General features: G+C 50.9%; 1 protein-coding gene across 1 annotated transcript in view; it reads right to left on the reverse strand.

Moving 5' to 3' along the window:
• SAMD10 (sterile alpha motif domain containing 10) overlaps positions 1 to 1,529 on the reverse strand; it is a 35,440-nt gene extending 33,911 nt beyond the window's left edge. The window contains exon 1 of the mRNA XM_065414967.1: positions 1,439 to 1,529. Within this exon, the coding sequence (XP_065271039.1) occupies positions 1,439 to 1,529 (91 nt within the window). The remainder of the gene's footprint in view (positions 1 to 1,438) is intronic.
• Between the last annotated feature and the right edge of the window lie 21,194 nt (positions 1,530 to 22,723).

A 22,723-nucleotide genomic window follows, 5' to 3' on the forward strand; every position in this document is an offset into this window, starting at 1 on the left:
AGTGAGTGCTCGCTGACATGAGTGCAATCGGGCCGAAAGTTAGTGCTAAAATAGAGCCGCTTGATTTAGCTGCAAATTTCAGAAGATTTCCCACCAGGCCAGAACTAGAAGGCACCCAGCGAGTCTGCGGGCATACCAAGGGGAGATAGGCACTACCAGGGTGAGTTGCCTGTGCTGGTTTTGAGTGACAATGTATCTGTATATGTCTGGGACAGATAATATTTCAAAGGCCCTGACAATTAGACAGGAACATTGGTGTTTCATTCCACCCAGAACAAGGCTACAGAAAATCTAGTCACCGAGGGTCACATGTGGCCAGGCACTCAGAACCATGGGAGCTGCTAATGTTCAGTATGTGTCGGGATTTAGCCCAGAGATCTTGTTCCTTCCTTGCCTGAAGTCAATGATTAGGCTGCTGCATTAGGGAGGTCTGATCTAGACTCTGGATCAAAGTCTTTTGAAAGAACAGCGTTTGTCCGCTGGGTTTGTGTGGAGTCCTAAATAATGCCTGGCACTTACAGGGACCTTTCATCTGAGGATTTCAAAGCATTTTACAAACATTCCTCTTGCTTCACAACACCCTGGGAGGGAGGGAAGTATCATTACAGAGGGGTGAATTGTCTTAAGGATGCCCAGCCAGGGTGAGTTGCAGAGATGGGGACAGAAAGCGGAAGATGCCCTGGAACAGCCAGACGTGCCCAGACAAAGGAGAGCAGATGGTTAGCTAAAGCGGCCACATTCCCCTCGGGGCTGTTCACGGGAGGCAAACTTTTAGCACCAGGGCGTAGGGCAGCTCCTGGGAACTGCACCGCCTGGATGTGATCGATGTGAGAGCGGAGCCGGGGGGAGCCAGAGACCACAGTGCTTGGAAACCGGCCCCCGGGGCTGTCCGCTGCACCGAGGCGAGACAATTGCTTCGCTCATCGGCCTTCTACCCCCAGGCGATTGAAGTCTCCCCCCCGGGTTCGTATCGCTCTAGCGAACACGCTCGCCTCCATCTGACCCCCCCTCGCCCCGAGGGGTCCAGCCCACAAACAAAGCGGGGTCCGGCACCCTAACCCCTGAGCTAAGCCGCAGCCCCTCCCTGGCACTCACCTCCCTGCTCAGCAAACGGGCCAGGCGCCCACCTGCCTCCACCGCCCAGCCTGCTTCCACCTCCCGCCCCGTCTCATCCTGCGCCCCCATTCCGTCTTGCAAACCCAGGACCGCCTGGAAGGGGCTCAAGACACCCAGCTCGCTCCGCTGGGGCTCTGCAGGAAGGGTGGGGGACGACCCAGGTTGAAAGCTTGCGAACCTCCCTCCACCTGGTGCATCCCACGGAGAGCCAGAGCCAGCCCGGGGTCTGCCACCCCCCCTGCCCCTAGCAAGCGGCGTGTGTGGCTTGGGAAGAAAGCAAGAGCATCCCCCCCCCCTCGACCCAGCGCCCGCTGCCGTTTACCTTCCATCTCTTTCGGGTCGCCGCAGTTCATTTTCAGAGCCCCATCTCGGCCTCTCGGGGGGTTGAGCTTGGCTCGCAGGTCGGTGAACATCAGGCGCCCGGCTCCTCGCGGGAGGAGGAGAACCGTGCTGGGGAAGGAGGAGGACCTAGCCACCTAGCCCGACTCCTCCGGCTCGGCTGCCCAAGTCCAGCCACGGCCGCCTCCCCCTGGGCGTGTGTGCATCCAGCCAGGCGCTTGCTTCTCTCCTGCCTGCCTCTGCCCCCGGGGGATCCCACTTCGGGCACTACGAATCCGCCTGCCCAGCCCCGACCGCTACCCGGCTGCCCGGCCTTTGTGTCCCCGGGCTGAGAGCCCCCCGACGCGGCTGGCTGGAGGGAGGCTGCACAGGCGCCCGCATCCCAGCAAGGTCACCAGCCCAGCCCCGCCAGGGCGATGTCCCAGCCGCCCTCGGCCCCGTCTCCTTGGCCGATCCGGCTCGGGGAGCAGCCTGGCGGCGGGAGCCAGTCAGTCCTTCCGCGCCCGCTCCCCCATGTGCGCCAGCGGCGCAGGGTCCCCAGGCAGCCGCCCTCCCTCGGCGCTCGCCAGTCCGTCAACAGCTGGTTGCAGGATCCGCGGGCTCCGGAGAGGTCAGGGGGCCGCCCGGCCGGGTCTTCCTCCCGCTCGGGCGCCGGGGGTCTCTGCTCCGGGGTCCGCCCAGCCCCCCGGGGTGGAGGGGATCGAGGGAGCGGTGCAGTGGTCACCCCCAGGCCCGCTGCGTCTGGCGGATCTCCTTTGCGGCTGTGCGCTCCCTTTCCTCGCGCGCCCTGCGGGGCGCTGGTAGGTTTCACTCGGCCACATGTGCCGCCGCCGCGGCTGGTTTCATCCTGGCTCTGAGCTTGATCCAGACGGACAAGGGGAAGCTGCTCCGTTTCCAGCTGATTAGCCCCCTCTCGTGCGCCGCTTTCTCCGACTGACCCCCTCAGGGCACTAGCGGCAGGTATTCTCCGGGCTCCCCGGCATTACGCCCCCCGAGCAGGGAAGAGACACACCCACTTCCCTTCCACACACGATTTCACCTGGGCTGGGAGGCGCCGCTTTGAAGGGCAGGACCCTGGCGGTAGCGTCGTGCGAGGGGATGGTCTGACAGGCCATCCGCTAATTTGCATATCATTAGGGAAGCCCGGTCAGTTAACCATCAATGAGTGCTTGGCCAGGGGGGCGTGCCCAAATGACTGCGAGAGAGGCAGATAGGGAGATATAAACAAAATATTTCTACCCCATCAAGCATGGGTGGGTGGGTGAAAACCAATCATCCTGCTGCATGGTATAATATAGCATGGCCGGGCAAAACGCTGCCAGTTAATCCTCAGAGGTACTGGAAACTAAACCCCCTTCCCTGTCAGAAAGCCCCATTCTGTTCTCGGCACAAAGCCTCTATTATCTCCCTCGAGATCCAAAAAGATGTATAGGATTTACATACTTGGAAGTTTGCGCAGCTCCTTGACAAGGTGCTATGAAGTGAAATGAGGAGTGAATAGTTTCTTCTGATCTATGCAACAAAGGAATCCTGCAAGCGTCTGGAGGGGGGAGGGTATTTCACAAATACCTCTGTAACAGCAGCAAGGACTGAGCATTTCCTAGCTTTTATTGTGTTTTCCTGAGTAGTCTGCATTCAGCTGCGAAGCAGTGATGGTGATAAAGCACCTTGATGCAGCTATAAACTGCAGCACATTGCTTTTATTAATATTGGTTATAAACCAATCTCATTATGGCATAAGATCCATTAAAACGGGGTTAGACCCCTAGGCACTTTCCAGAGTTTTACATGGTGATTAATAAATATGACACCATATTAACATTAGCCAGAGATATCAAACCTGCCCAACCCTGCCCCCGAAACCCTTAACCCCACCCCTCCCAACAGTAATGCTAGACCAGGATCACCCACCAGCCCCAAACGGCCACCAACCAGCCCCTACGCTAAGCGTAGTGTGAGGAAACCTGCCGACCCCAACCCTGATACTAGGCTGAGGCTACCAAGGGGACCCAACCAAAACCCTGACAAAGGTTGACCAACTGTTCCAAACTACAACCCTAGACTGAGGCCAGCGACTGAGGCCACATGACCAGGGCAATAATCAGACCTCAACCTTGTCAGTAGCCTGGAACCACTAGCCATCTCAGACCCTAGCCTGGAGCTACCTATTCAGCCATAACATAACCCTAGCTTGGAGCCACTGATTGACCTCAAACATAACTCTAGACTGGGGAGCCCTACTTTGGCCCCAGCCCCAGCTCCAGCATGGGAAACACCACCATTATCAACAGCACCTCCACCACTACCTCTTGGCCAAATAGCCCCAGTGGCCCTACCCTAAACATAGCCAAGGACCACAACAGGCCCCAACCCTAACCATACTCAAGAATGCCATACCAGCCCCAACCTAGTCTGAGTACAGGGCCCCCAACCAGCCAACCACTGTCCCTAACCCAGAGAGCCCTCCTAGACTCATCCCTAACCCTACAGTCCCCATCCCAAGGACTCATACCGACCCCAGCTTTAACCCTTGGCCAGTGAGCCCTGGGGTACCCAACCCTACCCAAAGAACCTCAACCAGCACCAACCCTGACTTTAGCTTGGGGACCTCTACTGGCCCCACCCTTCACCTTGGACATTGTCCAGCCAGGGAGCCCAGCTTATAGAGAAAAATAGAGGCACAAGGAAGCAGAACGGCAATTTCCATGAGCCACCACGGCGGCTTTGCCAAGCGGAAATGTTCTGGTTTTCAGAAATTGAACTTTTTTTTTGTTTTTCAGAAACCATGAAACTGTTATCTACATGCGGGCTCCGAGCCTACCACCACCTACGCACGCGCTTAGCCTCATGTGTAATGTCACTGAAGTCAATGGGGCTATTCGCAAATGTCAAGTTAAACATGAGCGTAAGTCTTTGCAAGATCAGGGCCTAGGATTTGGAGGGAGTTTGCCCCAAGTTTCCTATCATCATTACTACCCACAGAGCTGAACTGGAGATTGCAAACCTGGGAGCAGCAGCACAGACCATTCTAACCACCTGCCAGGATAGATGAGATCCCAATAGCTGCTCGACATCCCATCTACACTAGCAGGGTTGCTACCAGCATTCCTTTCCCACCGCAGGTAATGCTGTGGGGGAATATAGGTAAAGAAAGCTTTCTGTAGATATCTCTCCCTCCGTTTACAGACCCTGTTATCTATTACTTTTTAAATCCCAGTAGTTTAAGGCTCTGTCTGCACCCCATGTCCACAGTCTTCTAAGAGAACTGTGCTTAAAAAATGGATCTGGGGAGAAAGAAGCTAACAGCACTGGAAAAATGCTTTCAGACCAAGCCAAACTGTCTTGATTACAAAATAAGTGCTGCCCTGTTCTGAATTCATACTGTTCACACTGTTCTAGCAGCAATCAGGGATCTCAGGGGAAGTTCTAACACGTTTGTGGGCACAGGGCTTGGAATGCCTTTTACATCAACCCCATTCTATGAAATGAAAAGCTAGGGTCCTTTCTTGAATTCCTTGACGTCAGTGGGAGGTTCAGCTGCAATCCAGGACTGTGTCTCTGTAGAGCAGCATTTCACTAACCTGTAATTTCATTTTATTTCTCCGCAACGTTCCTTCTCTAGGAAGCTGCTGAAATGAAGGGCCAGTGTGCAGCGCTGAGAAGCAAACAATCGTTGGAACAAGAACTCACCGTGCATACACTCTGGGCTCTTGTATTATAAACCTAACCCCATTTTCAGAGGTAGCCAGATGCCTGCCGGTGGTGAAGTGTCTCTTACACACTTCCTATATAAAACTGCGTAACGCAACTGTAAGCAATCGCTCTGAGATGAGAGCGATCAGAGGAAGTCTGACCCTAAAAATACATTTCTCACAGGTGCCACTTCAGAAACAAATAATAACAAATCAAGAATAAAATAATAATTAATAATCATTCTGGACATTTTAAAAGTTAGATGCTCTTTTAAAATGGAAGTTTGCTATTTTCAGTCACATTCTCGCACTCCAGTAAAGCAAATGGCTGTTTGCTCCAGTGAAATGTTGCAGACGGTCAGGGCTCGGTTTCTAGGTAAATCCCCTCCTCCATCTTAAAAAGGGAGCAGTCAAGGTATTTTGGATGATTGCTTTCATATTTTCTTCCTCCTCCTCCAGAGTCTCAGCTCCAAGCCACTTCTATTGGGGCAAGGTAATCAGCACTTCCAATCCCAGTATTTGCGCTGTCATGAGACAGAACCCCTAAAATCATGAGATTTAAAAAAAAACACTCCTGATTTTTAGGCCAAAGAATAAATCCTGGTTTGGGGTCTGACCCCACTAGGTTCCTGTAACCCCCACTCCCTCTGGCAGGCTCCCCATTCCTGCAGCTCTCAATCTCCTATAATAAAATAATTACTGGAGATATCCCATCTCCTAGAACTGGAAGCGACCTTGAAAGGTCATCGAGTCCAGCCCCCTGCCTTCACTAGCAGGACCAAGTACTGATTTTGCCCCAGATCCCCAAGTGGCCCCCTCAAGGATTGAACTTACAACCCTGGGTTTAGCAGGCCAATGCTCAAACCACTGAGCTATCCCTCCTGGCCAGCTCACACAGACACCCAATCACCCAGAACCCAAATCCTCTGGCAAGTTCCCAGAGCGTGTCCCCCCCCATGATCCCAGTCTCCTCACTTCCCTGGTGGGCTCCAGCAGCTGCCCCTGTCTCCAGTCTGCAAGAGAGGGGACTTCCTCTGGGCCCTTACTCCCGTGAGCTATCCCTTCCCAGCCTGCAGTGGAGGGTGAGTGCTACTAAGCATGGAGAGAGGGGCCATTTCTGAAGCTCTGCCTCGGTACGGCAAGGCGGCACAGTGGCTTCTAGCAGGAGAAACGGCAGGTGGCGCAAGCAGAATTCCTTGGCGCCTGTGTTTTAGTGAGAGCCCCCCCAAAATCAGCTCCGAATTGCTAGACAGAGTTGACATTATAGTGTAATTAAGAACAGCCCAGTTGGAAGGAGCCATCCAGAGACTAGCAGGGATGGGGTCAGTATGGTACCTATGCACCTTCATACACGAGCCTAGTACTGCTCACTTCCCTCCCCATGCACAGTGCAGGGGTGTTCCCTGCTGTCCCAGACAGGTGCCACCCTAGCTGAGCTATCAGAGGAGCGATAGTGGCTCCAAGAATTGGAGTGGGAAGTGACTGGGGTCAGTGGAGCTGGTCAGAAAATGGAATTTCCATTCTGCTGTCAATTCTGACGTTTTGCAATTTGTTTTGTCCAGAACTGGGATGAAATCTTGGACTATTTCGATTCGGAAACATGGAAACATTTTGTGTCAGTAATGGCAAAACATTACAACAGAGACCACTGACATGTATGTTAATAGAACGGAATATGTATCCAAATGAAATACTCTGTTTTTATTTCAAACCTTTTCCATCAAACATTTCATTGAAATTGACACGTTCCCACAAAATGTTTCGATTTCAACAAAACAGCATTTTCTGTGGAAAATTGCTAGACCAGTGCTAGGTGTCAGGAAGGCCAGCATCACCATTTCAGGGAAGTTAATAGAGAACATAAAATATAGATGAAGGCTTGTTTTTAAAGGGACAGCTGCCCACAATATCTCATTTGCTGTATAAGGTCCTACATATGTATCAAACTAACATTCTTTATATGCTTATTGCACTTCTTATTTCATGAAATGTTTCTTAGTGGCTCCTTATTGGATATGGATCCTGGGGCATTAGGCACCAATGCTGGGATTTTCAAAGGAACCGGTGGAAATTCAATTAACTATTTTTCAATGTATTTATAGCAGGGACAACAAACTTGTGCCTAATTTCAATCCCAACTGACCATCACAGGTTCAGAAGTTTGATTTGGGCTTGAATATTCCTGGATTCTCATCATACTAGGATAGACTGTGGGAAAAGGGAGCAGAGAGGAGGAGAGAGAGACTGTTGAAAAAAAATAGCTACAGTCCTGTGTCACCCTGTACTCCATATTAACCACTTTTACATGGTTATGATGTATTTTGTACAAAGTATGCCTTGTGAGGTATCATTTGAAAACTCATAATCTGCTGAATATTATTATCCTGCTGAAATGCGTGTAACAACACTACATATGAAATTATGAGATTTTGCTGTATGATTGTTACTGAAATATGTTGTAATTCTGGGTAACACCCCAAGACAATTCCTCAGAGACAAAGACACACTGGCATGCCAGCAAAGTGCTAAAGAGCCATTACCTGATTAATCAGAGATTCAACAGCAGGGGAAGTGTAAACAAGAAATTTACATTTCCTCCCAGACATAGTACGAATCTCTTGTACACAGGGGACTGTTTATTTACACCCCAATGGGGATGGGGGGAGGGGGTAATCCTCCAAGAGAGGAGGTGGGTATAAAAATAAATGATAGTGGCATCCACAAGACTCTTTCCTCTCCTCTCCATCTTACACCTCTTTGCTCATAACATCAATGAATACCTGACTATGGGCTTGGCTACACTTGCGAGTTAGAGCGCATTAAAGCAGCCCCGGGCACCCTAGCTCACTTCCTGTCCACACTGGCAAGGCACGTAGAGCGCTCTGACTCCGCAGCTAGAGCGCTCCTGGTACTCCACTCGGCGAGTGGAATAACGTTTGCTGCGCCTTGGCTACAATGCCTGGGCATCAGTGTGAACGGGGTGTTGCATTACTGCGCTCTGATCGGCCTCCGGAAACGTCCCATAATCCCCTTAAATCAAGCGGCCACTCTTGTCATTGTTTTGAATCACTGTAGGAATGCGGATATGCCGTTTGAAAGCTCCGTTTCTGACAGCCGGCTGCTTATCTGCACCGAGACAAAGTAACCATTACTGTGGAATGCTGTGTGTGTGAGAGAGAGAGAGGCGGGGGGGGGGGGGATCTGCTGCTGTCTGAACTTACAAGACAGCATGCTAACATGCTCTCAGCCCCCCAAAAACCCACTCTCTCTCCCCCCACATACACACAACACACTCCCTGTCACACTCCACCCCCCTCCCCATTTGAAAAGCACGTTGCAGTCACTTGCATGCTAGGATAGCTGCCCATAATGCACCGCTCCCAATGCCGCTGCAAGTGCCGCAAATGTGGCCATGCCAGTGCGCTTGAAACTGTCAGTGTGGACAGACTGCGCTTTCCCTACTGCGCTCTCCGGAGGCTGGTTTAACCCAAAGCGCTCTACATCTGCAAGTGTAGCCATGCCCTAACACTGAACTTAAGAGGAGTGGTCCCAGCCTGAAAGGAAATCCAGCCTGTGAACTATGAACTGAGAATTACCTACAGCATCCGATGTGGTGAGAATGGTGTTTGCTTCAAATTTTATTTAGCTTGGCAAAGTTTAGGATTTAGCTTGTGGTGTTATCTTTTTATTTCTGACTTACCACTCCTTATCACTTAACATCTATCTTTCTCTAGCTACTAAACTTGTTTTATTGTTTTATCAAAACGAGTGTGCTTGATTGAAGTGTTTGGGAACCTCCACTTGAGACAACAAGGCTGGTGCATATTCATTACCCATTGTTGAAATGAGCCAATGGGCTAATGAACAGAACAAGATGCACATTTCTGGGGCAGCAAGGCTGGTATTGAGGGATCTGCGGGTGTCGCCCTATATGTAATTCAGGGATGGCTGTGCCTAGCATTCATGTACTCAGCTGGGAGTGACTTTGGATGCTGGTGGCTACGAGTGAGCAGAGCCTGGAGGAGTGGCTGTTCACTAGCAAAGCAGTGTAAAAGGCATCCCAGGCTGGAGTGCTAAAGGGACACAGTAGTTCGGGATGTACTCTGGGGAATGTCACAAGTCCCTGTACTGTTTACAAAACACGCTGATGGAAACAATAGTCTTCTCACCATACTACACGGACAGGCTCCTCTTGAGCTAGAAAGCAACTGTTTGTTTACTTAATCACACGTTAAAGAAAAATAAACAGGAAAAAAAGGTCTGTGAATTTAACCTGTTTTTGAAAACCCCAAATATAATGTGGGAGGTTTGGGAAACCCAAAGCACTCTGAGGTTCACCCATTGCTACTCTAGAGAGACCTTCAATGGCAAATAAATTGATAAAACTGATTGAGAATCACACCAGGCTACAACATATTTACTTGGTTTAAATTAAAAGTGAATCTACAGAACACAGGAATGAGTGTGATCCTGGTGAGGCTGTTTTGGGGAAGTGCGATATAATATTTACTCATGTAGGTTTATTAAAAGCAAACGAACTGTGAGTTCAGGAAAGGTGGGTAAATATGAAGGGCCTAATTCACAATTGTGGTACTCCAGTTTTATGCCAGCGTAGCTCCATATATACATGCTAGTACCACTTACACAGATTTTTGTCTGTTTAACAATAGCTGTGCACTCACAAAACACCCTTCATGAGAGGTACTCAGTTAAAGGTGGGTAAGTATTTATTAGTTCTGCTTTAAAGATGGGGAAATGGAATCGCAGAGAGGGTATGACTCGCCCCAGGGCAGACAGTGAATTGGTTTGTGCAGTAGAACTGAGGGACCTGATTTTTAGAGCAGCAATTGGCATGCACATTTCTAAAAATCAAGGCCCAGACGATCCTAACTCCTATTTCCCCATCTCCAATCATTAGACCACACTGCTTCACCAATTCCAGACCTTACCGGGAAGGGCATAAGAACAGTATGATTCAGCAAGTTCATTTTGCATAGAAGAAAGACAGTAATTAAGCACTAGCTTTCCTCCCTCCAGCCTAAGCCCTTGATGCAATCTTAAAAGGAGGAAGATGAGATAAAAAGATTTCTGCCGGAAGTTATTTGTATAAGGAGAAAAATGCAGGAACAGAAGTGGATAATTTCACCGTTACTTCACTCACACATTCATTAATGGAAACCTCTCATCAGCCGGAAAAATCATAGCACATGATGGGAATAAATCAAAAAGGCTATTAAGTATATCTAGAATCTAAAGGATATTATTAACCTTCACCATCAGCATTCAATTCAATACTATGCCAAGGTCCATCAGTGCTAATGATTCAGCCGCATTAGATGTCTCTCATTTTTATTCTGTTGTACTTAAACAGGATAGGCCCTGAATTGTGGTGGGGGAGGGGTCCCCTGAGAAGCAACAAATCGTCCTCTGTCCCAGCTTACGATCAGGTCCCATATCCCCCCTTGGGGTGCCCTCCTGCCTAACCTGTGATCCTCCCCCCACCTCTGTGGGAGGTTGCACAGCCTCTGGTGACTGTCCTATAGGGACCAGAAAGCCAGAAGGTGGTGTTGGAGAGCTATTTTCCAGGCGGGCAACTGGTGATTTCAGCTGCTGGTGCCAGAGGTGTAGAGGACATAGAATTGGGAATGATTCCAAGGCTGGATGACCAGGTAGGTGGGTAGGTAGGTATGGATATTTTATGAGCATAAAAAGGAGTTAAATTCATTGGAGAATTTAGTCCTTGCCAAAATATTCTCTTAGCTTTACAAATATTCTCAACAGTGAGAATGCTGCATGGAAAAAGTCAGAAAACTGTATTTAAAAACAGGTTTCAGAGTGGTAGCCGTGTTAGTCTGTATCAGCAAAAAGAATGAGGAGTCCTTGTGGCACCTGAGAGACAGTAATCTATACTCAGCATGCTTAAAGGAGGAGGAAAGTTCACCTTTAACTCCAGCGTATAACTGTAGTGGTAGCAGTCTACAGGGCTATGAAAAATTAATCAGGATTATGTCAAGGCAGCAAAAACAAATAATAATAAAAAATCCAATTGACTATAAATGAGTACTGGTCTCAGGATAGGGATTGTATCAGCTTTCAGGTTTCACTGCAGGCTACAGAAGGTGACCCCCGTCAGCCATGGCTTTGGCAAAGGGGGAAAAGGTATTTTTGTCAAATACAAATGTGCAGAGAGGCTATTTTTATTGGGGCTATAATCTTGCAGTATTCGTGCTTCTTCATTCTCCCAGCATCCTATCTCAGTCCAGTTAAATTATACTGCTGGCTTCGTGCTCCTCGCTTTCATCACACACACAAGACAAAGACAGTCCCTACCCAAAACAGCTTACAGTTGAAGTGCCCTCAACTCCTATTGTCCTCATTGTGAATGGAGAGAGCTCATCACCTTGTAGAGGATGATCAGCACTCTGCAGGGGCTCGTCAGCCAAGAAGGGAAGCGGTACCAGAAAACCCGACCCTCTTGGATGGCTGAAAAATCTGGCCTTGAACCTCCTGCCTGGCCACTTAGACCCCCCAGGGACATGGCATCTGGGTATTATAGAGTCTTGCCCCAAACCACCTCACATCATGGATGAGACCCTGAGAACCGGCACCAGGATGCGAGCGAACTCCATAACCCCAGTAAAGAGTCCAACAAGTCTGGAAGCCGCAATGGAGGGGTGAGCTAAGGGCCAGCTGGTCCATTGTAAGTACCTTCAGCGAGCACTTACGCAAGTGAGTCCCAGTGAAGGCAGTGGGGCTACTCCTGTGAGTACATGCCCCACAGTTTGCCCTTGAAATGGCAGTATGTAACCCTGTGAAGCACAAGAGGCCAGAATCTGACAGCCTTACTCTCAATGACTAGTCCTTTACTCTGCAAGCTGCCGCACTGAGATCAATGGGGCTATGTGCCTAGTAAGGTAAGGCCCTACAAAGTTACCCGAGAAGGGTTTCTAAGCACCTAGCTGCTAACCGGCATGAGAAGTATAGTAGTTATATACGTACGCGTGACCTGAAGTTCTCACTCCATTGCAGGACTGTGATTTGAGTGCTTGCTTGCTCTCTTTAATTGCGTATGGCATTTGATTTATTATTTACACTGCTTGATTATAAAAGGTAGAGGACGGCTTGAATTGATTTGCTGTGCTCTGATTATAACTGCATGGTGTTACGTGATCTGATAAGTGATAGGTATGTACTTGTGAACCGCAAACCATCAGCCTGCTATATAGTTATATTACACCCCAAAAAAACTCACACTGAAAGAACGTTAGTGAGGTTGCAAAGTCCAGCCCTCAAAATGTAAGAAATGCCAGAATTAAGGATGCCTGTGCAACCTTAATTCAGCCCCCTTGTGCATATGCATTATGATACAGTCTTTTATTATGTGGTCACATACTGTTTTTAACCACAGGACCCCTACTTCATTCAGTGCACAGGTTGGACTCGCTCTGGGGGTGAATCAGGGCTGTAGAATAAAGGAGAGCATTGTCTGGAGAGCTCGCTCAATTGTTGCAGACCCACATATCATTCTATATGCAACAACCAGCGGTCCCTTATACATTCTATATTCCTGATCAGTGATTGTTTTGAGTCTATTAATAATATTCCATAGCAACTATCAGCTCCATGTGCTTTACAAATAATTAATTCATGTGAAGGAGCTAAGTATTATTACCCCCAGCTGGGAAGACTTGAGAAATCAACTAACTACTCTGTGCCTCAGTTTCCCCTATCTCTAAAATGGCTGTAACAGGTCTCCTCTTTCACAGGTAAGCCAAGAATTTCAGAAGTGATTAGTGATTTTGGGTGTCCAACTAGAGACACCTTAAAGGGTCTTTCACAGGGCAGGAACTCGGTGCTTTCTGAAAATCTTTAAGGCATCTCAAGTCTCAAAATCACTGGTCTCTTTTGTGATAAATCTTGGCTTTATTTGGTAAAGTCCTTTGAGATCTCCAGAGGAATGGTCCTGTAGCCAGGCTAAGTATTATCATTAGCTGGCTGCTGGCAAGGAACTACTGCCCTTTAGCTTCCTCTGGGCTGTCCCTAAAATGGGGATTATTCCCAGGAAGCTGTTAGCTGACATTCGCCCACTTTGCACCATTTCAGAGGATGCAAACTATTCACCGAGGAAGCTTTAGAGACAGGCAAAGTTACTTCTAATTTTTTACACCCATGTGCGGAATGAATTTTGTTATGTGCACCAATAAGGAGGTGATGTGTAGCGGGAATGGGGCCGAGGGGTTTGGGGTGCGGAAAGGGGCTCAGGGCTGGGGCAGAGGGTTGGGGAGGTGTGGGGGGTGAGGGCTCCAGCTGGGAGTGTGGGCTCTGGGGTGGGGCCGGGGATGAGGGGTTTGGGGTGTGGGAAGGGGCTCAGGGCTGAGGCAGAGGGTTGGGGTGTGTGTGTGGGGGGTGAGGGCTCTGGCTGGGGGTGAGGGATCTGGGGTGGGGCTGTGGATGAGGGATTCAGAGTGCGGGAGGGGGCAGAGGGTTGGGTTGGGGGTGGGGGCTCCAGCTGGGAGTGAGGGCTCTGGGGTGGGGCCGTGGATGAGCGGTTCAGGGTGCAGGAGGGGGCTCAGGGCTGGGGCAGAGGGTTGTGGTGCAGGGGGTGAGGGCTCCAGCTGCGGGCTCTGGGGTGGGGCCGGGGTGGGGATGAGGGGTTTGGGGTGCAGGCTGCCCCGGGGCTGTGGCAGGGAGAGAGGATTCCCCCCAGCCCTCTCTCGCTGCAGCAGCCCGGGGTCGGGGGAGAACGTCTCTCCCCACTGGGGCAGCTTTGGGGCTGGGGCCAGGGGAGAGGCGCCTCTCCGCGCTGAGGCAGCCCTTTATAGCCTGCTGCGTGACCGTGCAGCTTAGAGGGGACTTAGGAGACAGGCCCTGCTAATTGTCTCTGGGATATCGGCAGGCTTAGGCAATGGCAGACTCAGGTTTTGCAGCCTGGGATGGTGATGTGTCACTGGTGGTGGGCTGGACAGAGTCTTCCCCACGTGCACCTAGCAGCGGTGGCTTCTGTCCCACAGGCCTAGGCTCGGCGCCTAACTCCAGGCATTGTGACCTGATGCACGGGGTTGTAACGCCAACTATGAGTGAGTGGCTTTGGGACCTGGCACATGGGGTCCCAGCACCACACGACCCTCTCCACCATATTGCAATGCTCAGAGCAGCAAGCCGGGCATTGCCCCACAGGCCAGGTGAGCATGGGGCAACCTTTGCATCAGACAATTCCTTTTGTCAATTGCATAATATGCTCGAAAAGGTGCCACACATAGATCTGAAGGACACTGCGGGTGGCAGACATCATCCATGGCTCTCTTATTAGCTCTGCCACTGGGCTTGGGGGAGATTTTCAAAGGCTCCAAATTCTCCCTAAACATTAATAGGAATTAAGCAGCTAGTTACCATTTGTGCCTTTGAAAGTCTCCCCTGCGGTCGGCAAGTTTTGAGCATCTGTTTCCCATCCTGAAGTAAGCAGATGTGGTAGTTGTATCCTGAGGGAGCCCCTCAGGATTGCTGCGTGGGACTACTTAATATTTCAGGAAGTATATTTACCTAATGCAGAGTTGATTTCGCTAAGTAGGACATCCTGTCTTCAGAGAATTCGGCAGCACTGATCAAGTGAGAATAGTTTCCAGAAGTGTTAATTTAGTAGTTGATGAGGCAGACACAGGACTAAAAACAAGTCCTTTTTTATAGCCCTTTCTCTCACTTTCCTAGCTGAAATCTAAGTCATCATCACATTGAGGCTTATAAAGCAGCAACACCTAAACAGAGCTAGTTATTTGCAAAGTGCAGGTGTCAATTTCCCCAGATTTGGCTTTGCATTACCTTCTGGGCTCTGGGCTTGACATCTCTGTTAGCATGAGACACCTCACAGTCATTTTTTTCCCTCATGAGTTGCAGCCCAGCCCCTATCTTACACCTCCAAGGAGCCGCCTGCAGCCTACATCTGTGCTCCGAACTAGGGGTGTGATTCCCTGCTTGTGTGCACAGACTCTGGTAGCAAAGCCATGGTAGCATGGGAAGCGGGGGCATGGCTGAGCTGGGCTGAATGGCTGGGTTTGTTGCTAGACTGCTATTTATAAATACACTAGTTCTCAACGGGAGAATCAGCACACGAGCGGGGAGTCACCCCCCACCCCCACCCCCCCGCCCTCCCAGCTCAAAGCATAGGCACGGCTTTAATGTTGTGCACAAGTCCTAGTGTGTGTGCGCGAGAGAAACAGAGGGCTGGTCTACACTTGAAACACTGCTTTGCTTCTGGAGTGCTTTAATGAAGCCGCTCTACACTGCCAGGAGAGAGGGGGTAGCTACGCTGGCAGGCAAAGCTCTCCCGCTGACAGCACTGTCTACACAGGGGGTTAGGTTGGTGTAACTATGTCACTTGAAGTGTGGATTTTTCACACCCCTGAGCAACACGGTTATACCTGTATAGGGCTGTAGTGTAGAGCAGCCCAGCCTGGGTTTAAAACCTTTCACCATATATTTATGGGCCTAATCACTCCATAAAAATCACTTTGTGCAGACACACTAGTTAACTGCACTCGCAAATGACCAAGGCTGGTTATTTGCATGAACAACCTTGGTAACTACACATGCAAATTAAGCATGTAATTGCCACAGCCTTTGAGAACCTTCTCCTTGGAGACCATGGCTACTTGCCACTGACTTCTGTACTCCCCTTGGAATCAACGGGGAGCTGCTCAGCATCGGCAAGGCGTGGCCATTGGAGGTTTGCCCATGTAAAGAAAACAGCAAGATTTGGTCCTTAGTAATTACCCCGAAGCTCCAGGAGTCTGTATGTCTACACACCAAAACCTGGGCAGGGGCTCGCCGACCCGAGCTAGCTTGATTCAGTTAGCAGGAGTAACAACAGCAGTGAAGATGGCTCGCCAGCACGCTCGGCACTGAGGACATACCCAGGGGCCACACTGGACTTGTTCTACCTGCGCTGTCCTCACTGCTATTGTTATCCTCTCTAGGCTAGCTTGTGCCCAGGAACTACACCCAGGCGATCCTAAAGTAACTACCCTGGGACCAACCCCCGGATTTGGGGGAGAGAGATAATCACTCGTTATCCATTGGCTTTGCAGTGCATGGTACTCTAGCTCCGTTACTTTCTAGGCACATGCAGAATTCTGAGTTTCTCTCTGTCAGATAAAGTGCTAGCCGGCTTTGGAAGCCTGGAGGAAAGAACCAGGGGTTCCCAGAACCTGGTTATAACCCCTCCACTGTTTACAACAGATCTTGCAGAAGATATTAAGACAATACCATATGCAGCACTCAAGGCAACAGAGGTCCTATGGGACAGGCTGGCTTTGCCTGGAAAGGTGTCCTCACTAGCCGTCTCCACGGAGACGCTGGGCTACTCATCAGGTCGCTCACCCCGCTAACAAGCCTGCGACACTGGAGGATTTGTAAAAAACAAGAAATCAATCGCAGATGGGAACAGACCATGTATTGTGCGGAGGAGTGACGGAATAGCCGACCAGCCCTGGCTCCTGAAGCGCTGGAACAGAACAGCATGGGCAGAGGCCAGATGAATGCAACCCCGCTAAGCCCACCCCGGCTTCCTCGTCTTGTATTTCTGTTGTCCTGGGAGAGGAGGGCGACTCGGTGGCCCCTTCTCTGTGGTTAATGCTGAAAATAGCCCAGCTCAATGGAAAAGGAAAGGCCTGTGCCAGTCTGGTCCTGTCCTCTGTGGCATTTGATTTTTCAGAGGCTCAGAGGAGGGTTTGTGTGATAAAGGGGGCATTGGAAATGACATCATGTTAATTTCAGTCCGGTGGGAGCAGCCAGAGTGTGACTCAGGGTCACATGGCCTGAAGTTCGACAGCCTGACTCCCAGCTGCCTTCAGCGTTCCACGGAGACTGGGGATCCCAACACACAAGCGGTGCCCCATCTCAGGCCAAGCAGACAGCTGCTTTGGATGCTGGGATCTGCTCTCGCCTCTTTGTTAAAGAGGAGGACAGATGCTTTTTTCAAGAGGGGAGTATTGCAAAGTGGGGCCTTCAATTTCCGTGGACGGTGCCCTCTGTAGCAAAGAGTTTACAGTCTGTCCCATTTTCGACTGTCCCTTGTGCTCCTGGCAAGTAACCAGCGTGGCTCCTTGGTAAGGCCAAGTTTGGACACCCTGACTGTCTGGGAGTTCCCTATGCCATTGGCGTGTTCAGCTGTTGGCTGTGTTTGTGCTGTACACACCCGTTCTACGTCTGTAAGGGAGTTACTGTGACAGTCCCGGAAGCGTGGTTCTGATGTGCACCTGGCACGGTAGGGGACAGAGAACGATGTTCCAGAGGCAGCAGTGAGGTGGGGGAGATGGAGCGTGCCCTGAAGCCGGAGGAGAGGCATACAGCCTCGGTGCAGATGGCTCTGTGCCACCGGGAACTGGGATACAACCGAGCCCTCTGTCTCACCAATCTGGGCTCCCTCTCACACTGTGATGTTGTGACAAGCTGCAAAGCCCTCAAGCTTGTCCTCACACAACATCCGCAGGCAGGGGCCACACCCAGCTGTATTCATGAATGCTCTGACCAGCCACTGCATGAAGCAACAATAGAGAGGATTCAGCCAAAATACCCTCAGCTCCCCAGCCTAGGACCCTGGAGCTGTACTGTCCTGCCCTGGTCAAAAGCCCGACCAGCGTATATGAGTTAGTACTCAGGCTGCCACTTCTACAAAGGAAGGTGGACGTGCACCAACTCTTGTCCGTGAGCTGAGATCTTTCCCCCAAGCACTCCCCTGACAATTGCTGCCGAGTACAGCGACCAGGACAAGTGCTTTGTGCTTTCCGGCAAGTCCATGCCTCAGTCTCATTCTCTGAGGATGTTACGGAGAGAGGCTCAAATACCATAACGATGAGCAGCACGGAATAAGCACCTCAAGGGTACAGAAGCTTAAGTTCTGTCAGGGTCTGTGACCCCACACCCAAAGCCTCACTGATGCACTGGGGGGGGGGGGGGGGGGGAGTGGCCAGGTTCATAAGGAAAACTGAAAGGGCAGAATAAATATTCTGGACTGGAGAAGAAATATCAAGTATAGGGCTAGTAACGTGAGCCAGACTGACAGCCTCGGAGAGTGACGTCCTTAACTGACCCACAGAACAGGTGCCGCCTGGGCAGTGGTAGTGCAGCCTTCCCCCTCCCTGCCCCATCCATCTGCTTTGATGCTGAGAGGGAGGAGTCACTCCTAATCACCTATGGGGGTGGGTCATGAATCAAGTGAAACAAGGGGGGGAAAAACCCTCCCTGGCTTGAGTCAGATTCTCATGTCCCTTTGGATTTACAGAACGGTGACTGAGCTCAGAATCCGGCTCACTGTCCTTCACGCTGTGTTCTTGGGAAGGCTTTATGCTCTGGAAACTCTTTGAGGCAGAGACCAGCTTTTTGTTCCGTATTTGTACAATGCCCAGCACAGCAGGTTCTGAGCTGTGACTGGGCCCCCAAAGCACCAGCACAACACAACAAAGGAGAAATCGTTTTGTCTACGTTCCAAAAACCCACAACTTAAGTATCAACACGGTGAAAGACAAGCCCGATGAAATACACTGTCACGACAAGGGGCCAAAACTTTGAGACCTAAGACAGAATCAGTGCTTAGGCAGATTTGTAAGGAAAAAGATATGAAAGGGCATGGAATACAGCAGCCTGCCACTGGGATGGTAATATGAAGTGTTGTTGTAACCAGGATATTAGAGAGACAAAGTGGGTGAGGTCTAATGAAAGATATTATCTCAGCCACCTTGTCACTCTGATTGTAAGTCAGGATCAAAACTGAGCAGTTCCATAATGGCGGTAAAAGGGTGCCAGAAAAGAGGCCAGCTGGCAAGTAACAAAGGGTTAAACCCTTCAAGGTGTAATGTACCCTCAGTCACCTTGTGTAGTAGGTACTATCATCCCCATTTTACAGATGGGGGCATTGAGCCATGAAGAGGTGATGTGACTTGTTCAGTGTCACACAGGAGGTTGCTAGCGCAGCTGGGGATAGACTTCCAATCTCCTATCTGCCTGCCTTAGCCGCAAGACACTTCTGTCTCGGTTTTTCCTCCGCCTGTGACTCTAACACCAGTGGATGGCTGTATGTACCCATGTGAATGTTATGAGTGCAATAGATGTGTATTTTTTGCAGGCTCTGCCCTTTTACTTGCCTTTGAAAAGGACACCCAACGTTGCCACACCAGGTATTAGACATCATGGAAATCAAGTAGTTTTGTGAAGAGTTTAAACTCTTCTTAGTCTACTGTGGAATGTCTGGGCCTACAGCGCTATCAGGAAATGATATGCCCCCTTTCCTTCAGGGGTGCAGAGGTGAGCCCTGGCTGATTCCAGCCTAGTTCCCTTAGCACATGAATCCACCTTTTGTATTTTAGAACAACAGGGTCTTTTTAGAGCCAGGTCTCTACATTAAAAAAACAAAAGGAACACTACACACACACACACACACACACACACACACGATCTGCTTGCAGACAGATGCAGTGACTGGGAAGGGTCCACAGTTCACTTGCTGCACCCAGCGATGATGAAGATATTGTCACATTTGTCTGGAGAAACAGATCAATCTTCTCCTCTCCCAGCTGAATCTACGGCCCAGCCCTTTGTGTCTGTAGCCAGCCAGGAGGAGGAGGGAAGGAGCTGAGAGCAGGAGAGAGAGAGGTCTGGGTCTGGCTAAGTCATTTTATCAGTGACATTTAATAAGGCTTTTAAGATTTCACCCAGAGACTTATGTGCAGTGGCACCTCTTCCTTCTGTTGATTTAATGGGCCTCCAACCTTCACCGCCAGCTGAAAGACAGGTAAGGTCACCTTTGCAATTCCCATCACAGCCTGTACCTGTCTGCCTTATGCAAAGGGATCCTCTGATGACTCACTGTTTGATGTGCTTTCTGAAGTGACATTGGCTGACAGTACTAACCTGACACCCAGGCTGCCTGTGAAAACAGATTTACGCTGACCTCAACCTGCGGCTCAACCCCTCTTTGGAAAGGAACTGGAACAAGGGTGGGACACTGTCTTATGCCTCCCATCCCTTTCTCAGTTTCCCGTCCTCCTCTTTGACGACTGCATAGCCAGCTCCTTCAAGGTCTCTCCTGCCTCAACACACGCAACTCTTGGCCTGGCCTTTCCTCTCTAGCGAGTGCCAGGTCCTGGTCTGAAAGGTCCCGTATGCCATTACTCCTGTAGCTGTACTACAGCAAACTCTCCTCCTCCAATGCCAGAGAGCGGGGAAAGAATGCTGGCTGTGGGGCAGGAAGAGAGCGGGGACATGAATTTGTTCCTTACCTTCTCTTCTCACCCCCTTCCTTTCATTCTTTTACCTCCCTGGAACTCTTGCCTCTCTCCTCTCTCCCCTCCCAACTTTCTCCTTTTTCTATGCTGTCTTCTCCCCCTTCTTCTGTGCCTCTCCATTCCCCCCCTTCTTCCCCTCCTCTGAGCCCATCCATCCTCTCCTCTCTTCTTTCTCTGCACCCTCTTCTCTGACCCATTTGCTTTTCCTGACTTGACTTTTAACCAGCCCAGGTACCCAATGGTCCATCACCCTTTTGCCAGGCCACGGCCCCGTGACCAAGAGCAAGTACAGCTCCCACCCAGTGTAATTGAGCTCAGCTGGAGGCCTGTGAGGAATGAGGCCCTTGGCTTGCAATACCAGGAACCTACCAACCTTCCCAAGAAAGCCAGGTGTTCCCTGCCCAGTTAAAGCCCAGAAACCAATCAGAAAGTGACCCGTCCCTCGTGTAGGTGAAAGGTAGATAGCTGGCAGCACTGCGATGCCACCTCAGCCTTGCACAAGCAATGCAAGTGATCACGGTACATCTGGGGACACCATACTAAGCTCACAGTCCAGGGCCAGCCAGATTTCCCAGGAGGGAGGCAACCCACCACCTGATCTTCTGCCACAGCAGCAAGACTGGAGGGGAGGCACATTACTACTGAGCTTTCCTCCTCTTGGCTCCAAGTCCTTGCTTGGGGTCCCGACATGATAAGTCCACCCCCCTGACACAGTATGAGCACTGTCCCAGAGAGCACAATTTGACAGAGACCCCCCACACACACCCCGGTCTGCTCGCAGTGGGACAAACCAGCCCTAGACACTGACTCCCAGCTGTTGAGGCAATGACTGCAAAACACGCAGAGTGAACTTTCTAATGCCCCCTGCCCCCTGCCTCACACCTTATGGGGAAGAGATGACTCATCTCGCACCCCAGCAATCCAGCCAGAGCACCCTTACAAAAGCCCAGCTGCAGCAATGACACTTTGCACTTGGCTGGCACCTTCCCTCCCGGTTCTCAGCACTCAATGATTAGCAAACCAAGTCTCACACGCCATCTGGGAGGCAGCTCAGTGTCATTAACCCTCTTTTAGGGAGGGAGAAACAGAGGCAAGGAGAAGTTAGGTGACTTGTCCAAGGTCACGAAGGGAAGTCTGTGGCAAAGCCACGAATGTCTCCCACTGCTGTGAGTTAACCTCAAGACGATCCTTCCCCATCTCACGCGTGGCCAACCTCCCTTCTCTGGGTCAAACATTAAAATTGCAGGCCCAAGCCCACAACCGCACTCTTACATTTGTGTGCACAAAGCAAGTGATGGAGCATGCAAATGGCCGTTTAGGAACCTACCTGTCTGACTGCCTAGCCAAACACCAGATATCCCTCTACAATCATGGTGAAAGCAAGCCCCGGCCTTTTAGGTGCATCGTTCTGTTTTGCCCGGCTCTTCCATTTATTAGAACACGGCTGATTCCGGCAGCAGCGAAGGGGTTACAGCCTGGTCTGCCATATTTGTCTAGAAAATGGCAGCTGAGCCGCTCGAAAACATGAAGCTAAGTAGACTGACACTTCAAAGCTCGGGTGGGGCGGCTGGGCTGCTTTCTTCTCTGCTGCTTGCATCGACAGTGTTGTTCTCTGAAGATCTAATTTTAGCAAATTGACTAGTGCACAGGATGGTACAGGACAAAGAAAGAGTAGCAGCACCCAGGGCCGGCTCCAGGCGCCAGCCCACCAAGCGTGTGCTTGGGGCGGCGCCTGGAGGGGGGCGGCGCGGCGCTCCGGCCGCCGGGGAAAGCGGGGCCCCGGCCGGGCTCGCCGCCCTCCTCCCAGCGCTCTGGCCGCCAGGGGCTCTCCGCCCTCCCCCCGGCGCTCTGGCCGCCGGGGAGAGCGTAGAGCCCCGGCCGGGCTCTCCGCCCTGCTCCCGGCGCTCCGGCCGGTCGGGGACTGCGAGCCCGCAGCCGGGCTCGGCGCCCTCCCCTGCCGCAATGGGGGGGGGGGGCGGGCGGCCGGTGGCTTTTTTGCCTAGGGCGGCAAAAAAGCCAGAGCCGGCCCTGGCAGCACCCAATCCACTCCACAGCTATTGCAACTATGCTAATGGCAGGAAGAATCACAGAGCCGGGGCAAGTTTGCCTCCGGGAACCAGAGTTCCTTTATTTTCTTCCTAAACTAGGTGAAGTTTGTATTTCTAAAAGCAACCGGCTAATTGCCTTGGCTGGAGCCAGGCCTGGTGCCCACAGGGAAGAATCCCCCATGAACAGCTTTTTCCTGACTGCACTGGTCTTGGGGATTTCCTAGGGAGAGGCTGCCAGATAAGCCATTTCCTG

This window comes from Emys orbicularis, chromosome 12 (assembly GCF_028017835.1).
Source record: "Emys orbicularis isolate rEmyOrb1 chromosome 12, rEmyOrb1.hap1, whole genome shotgun sequence".
In the NCBI taxonomy this organism is placed as follows: domain Eukaryota; kingdom Metazoa; phylum Chordata; order Testudines; family Emydidae; genus Emys; species Emys orbicularis.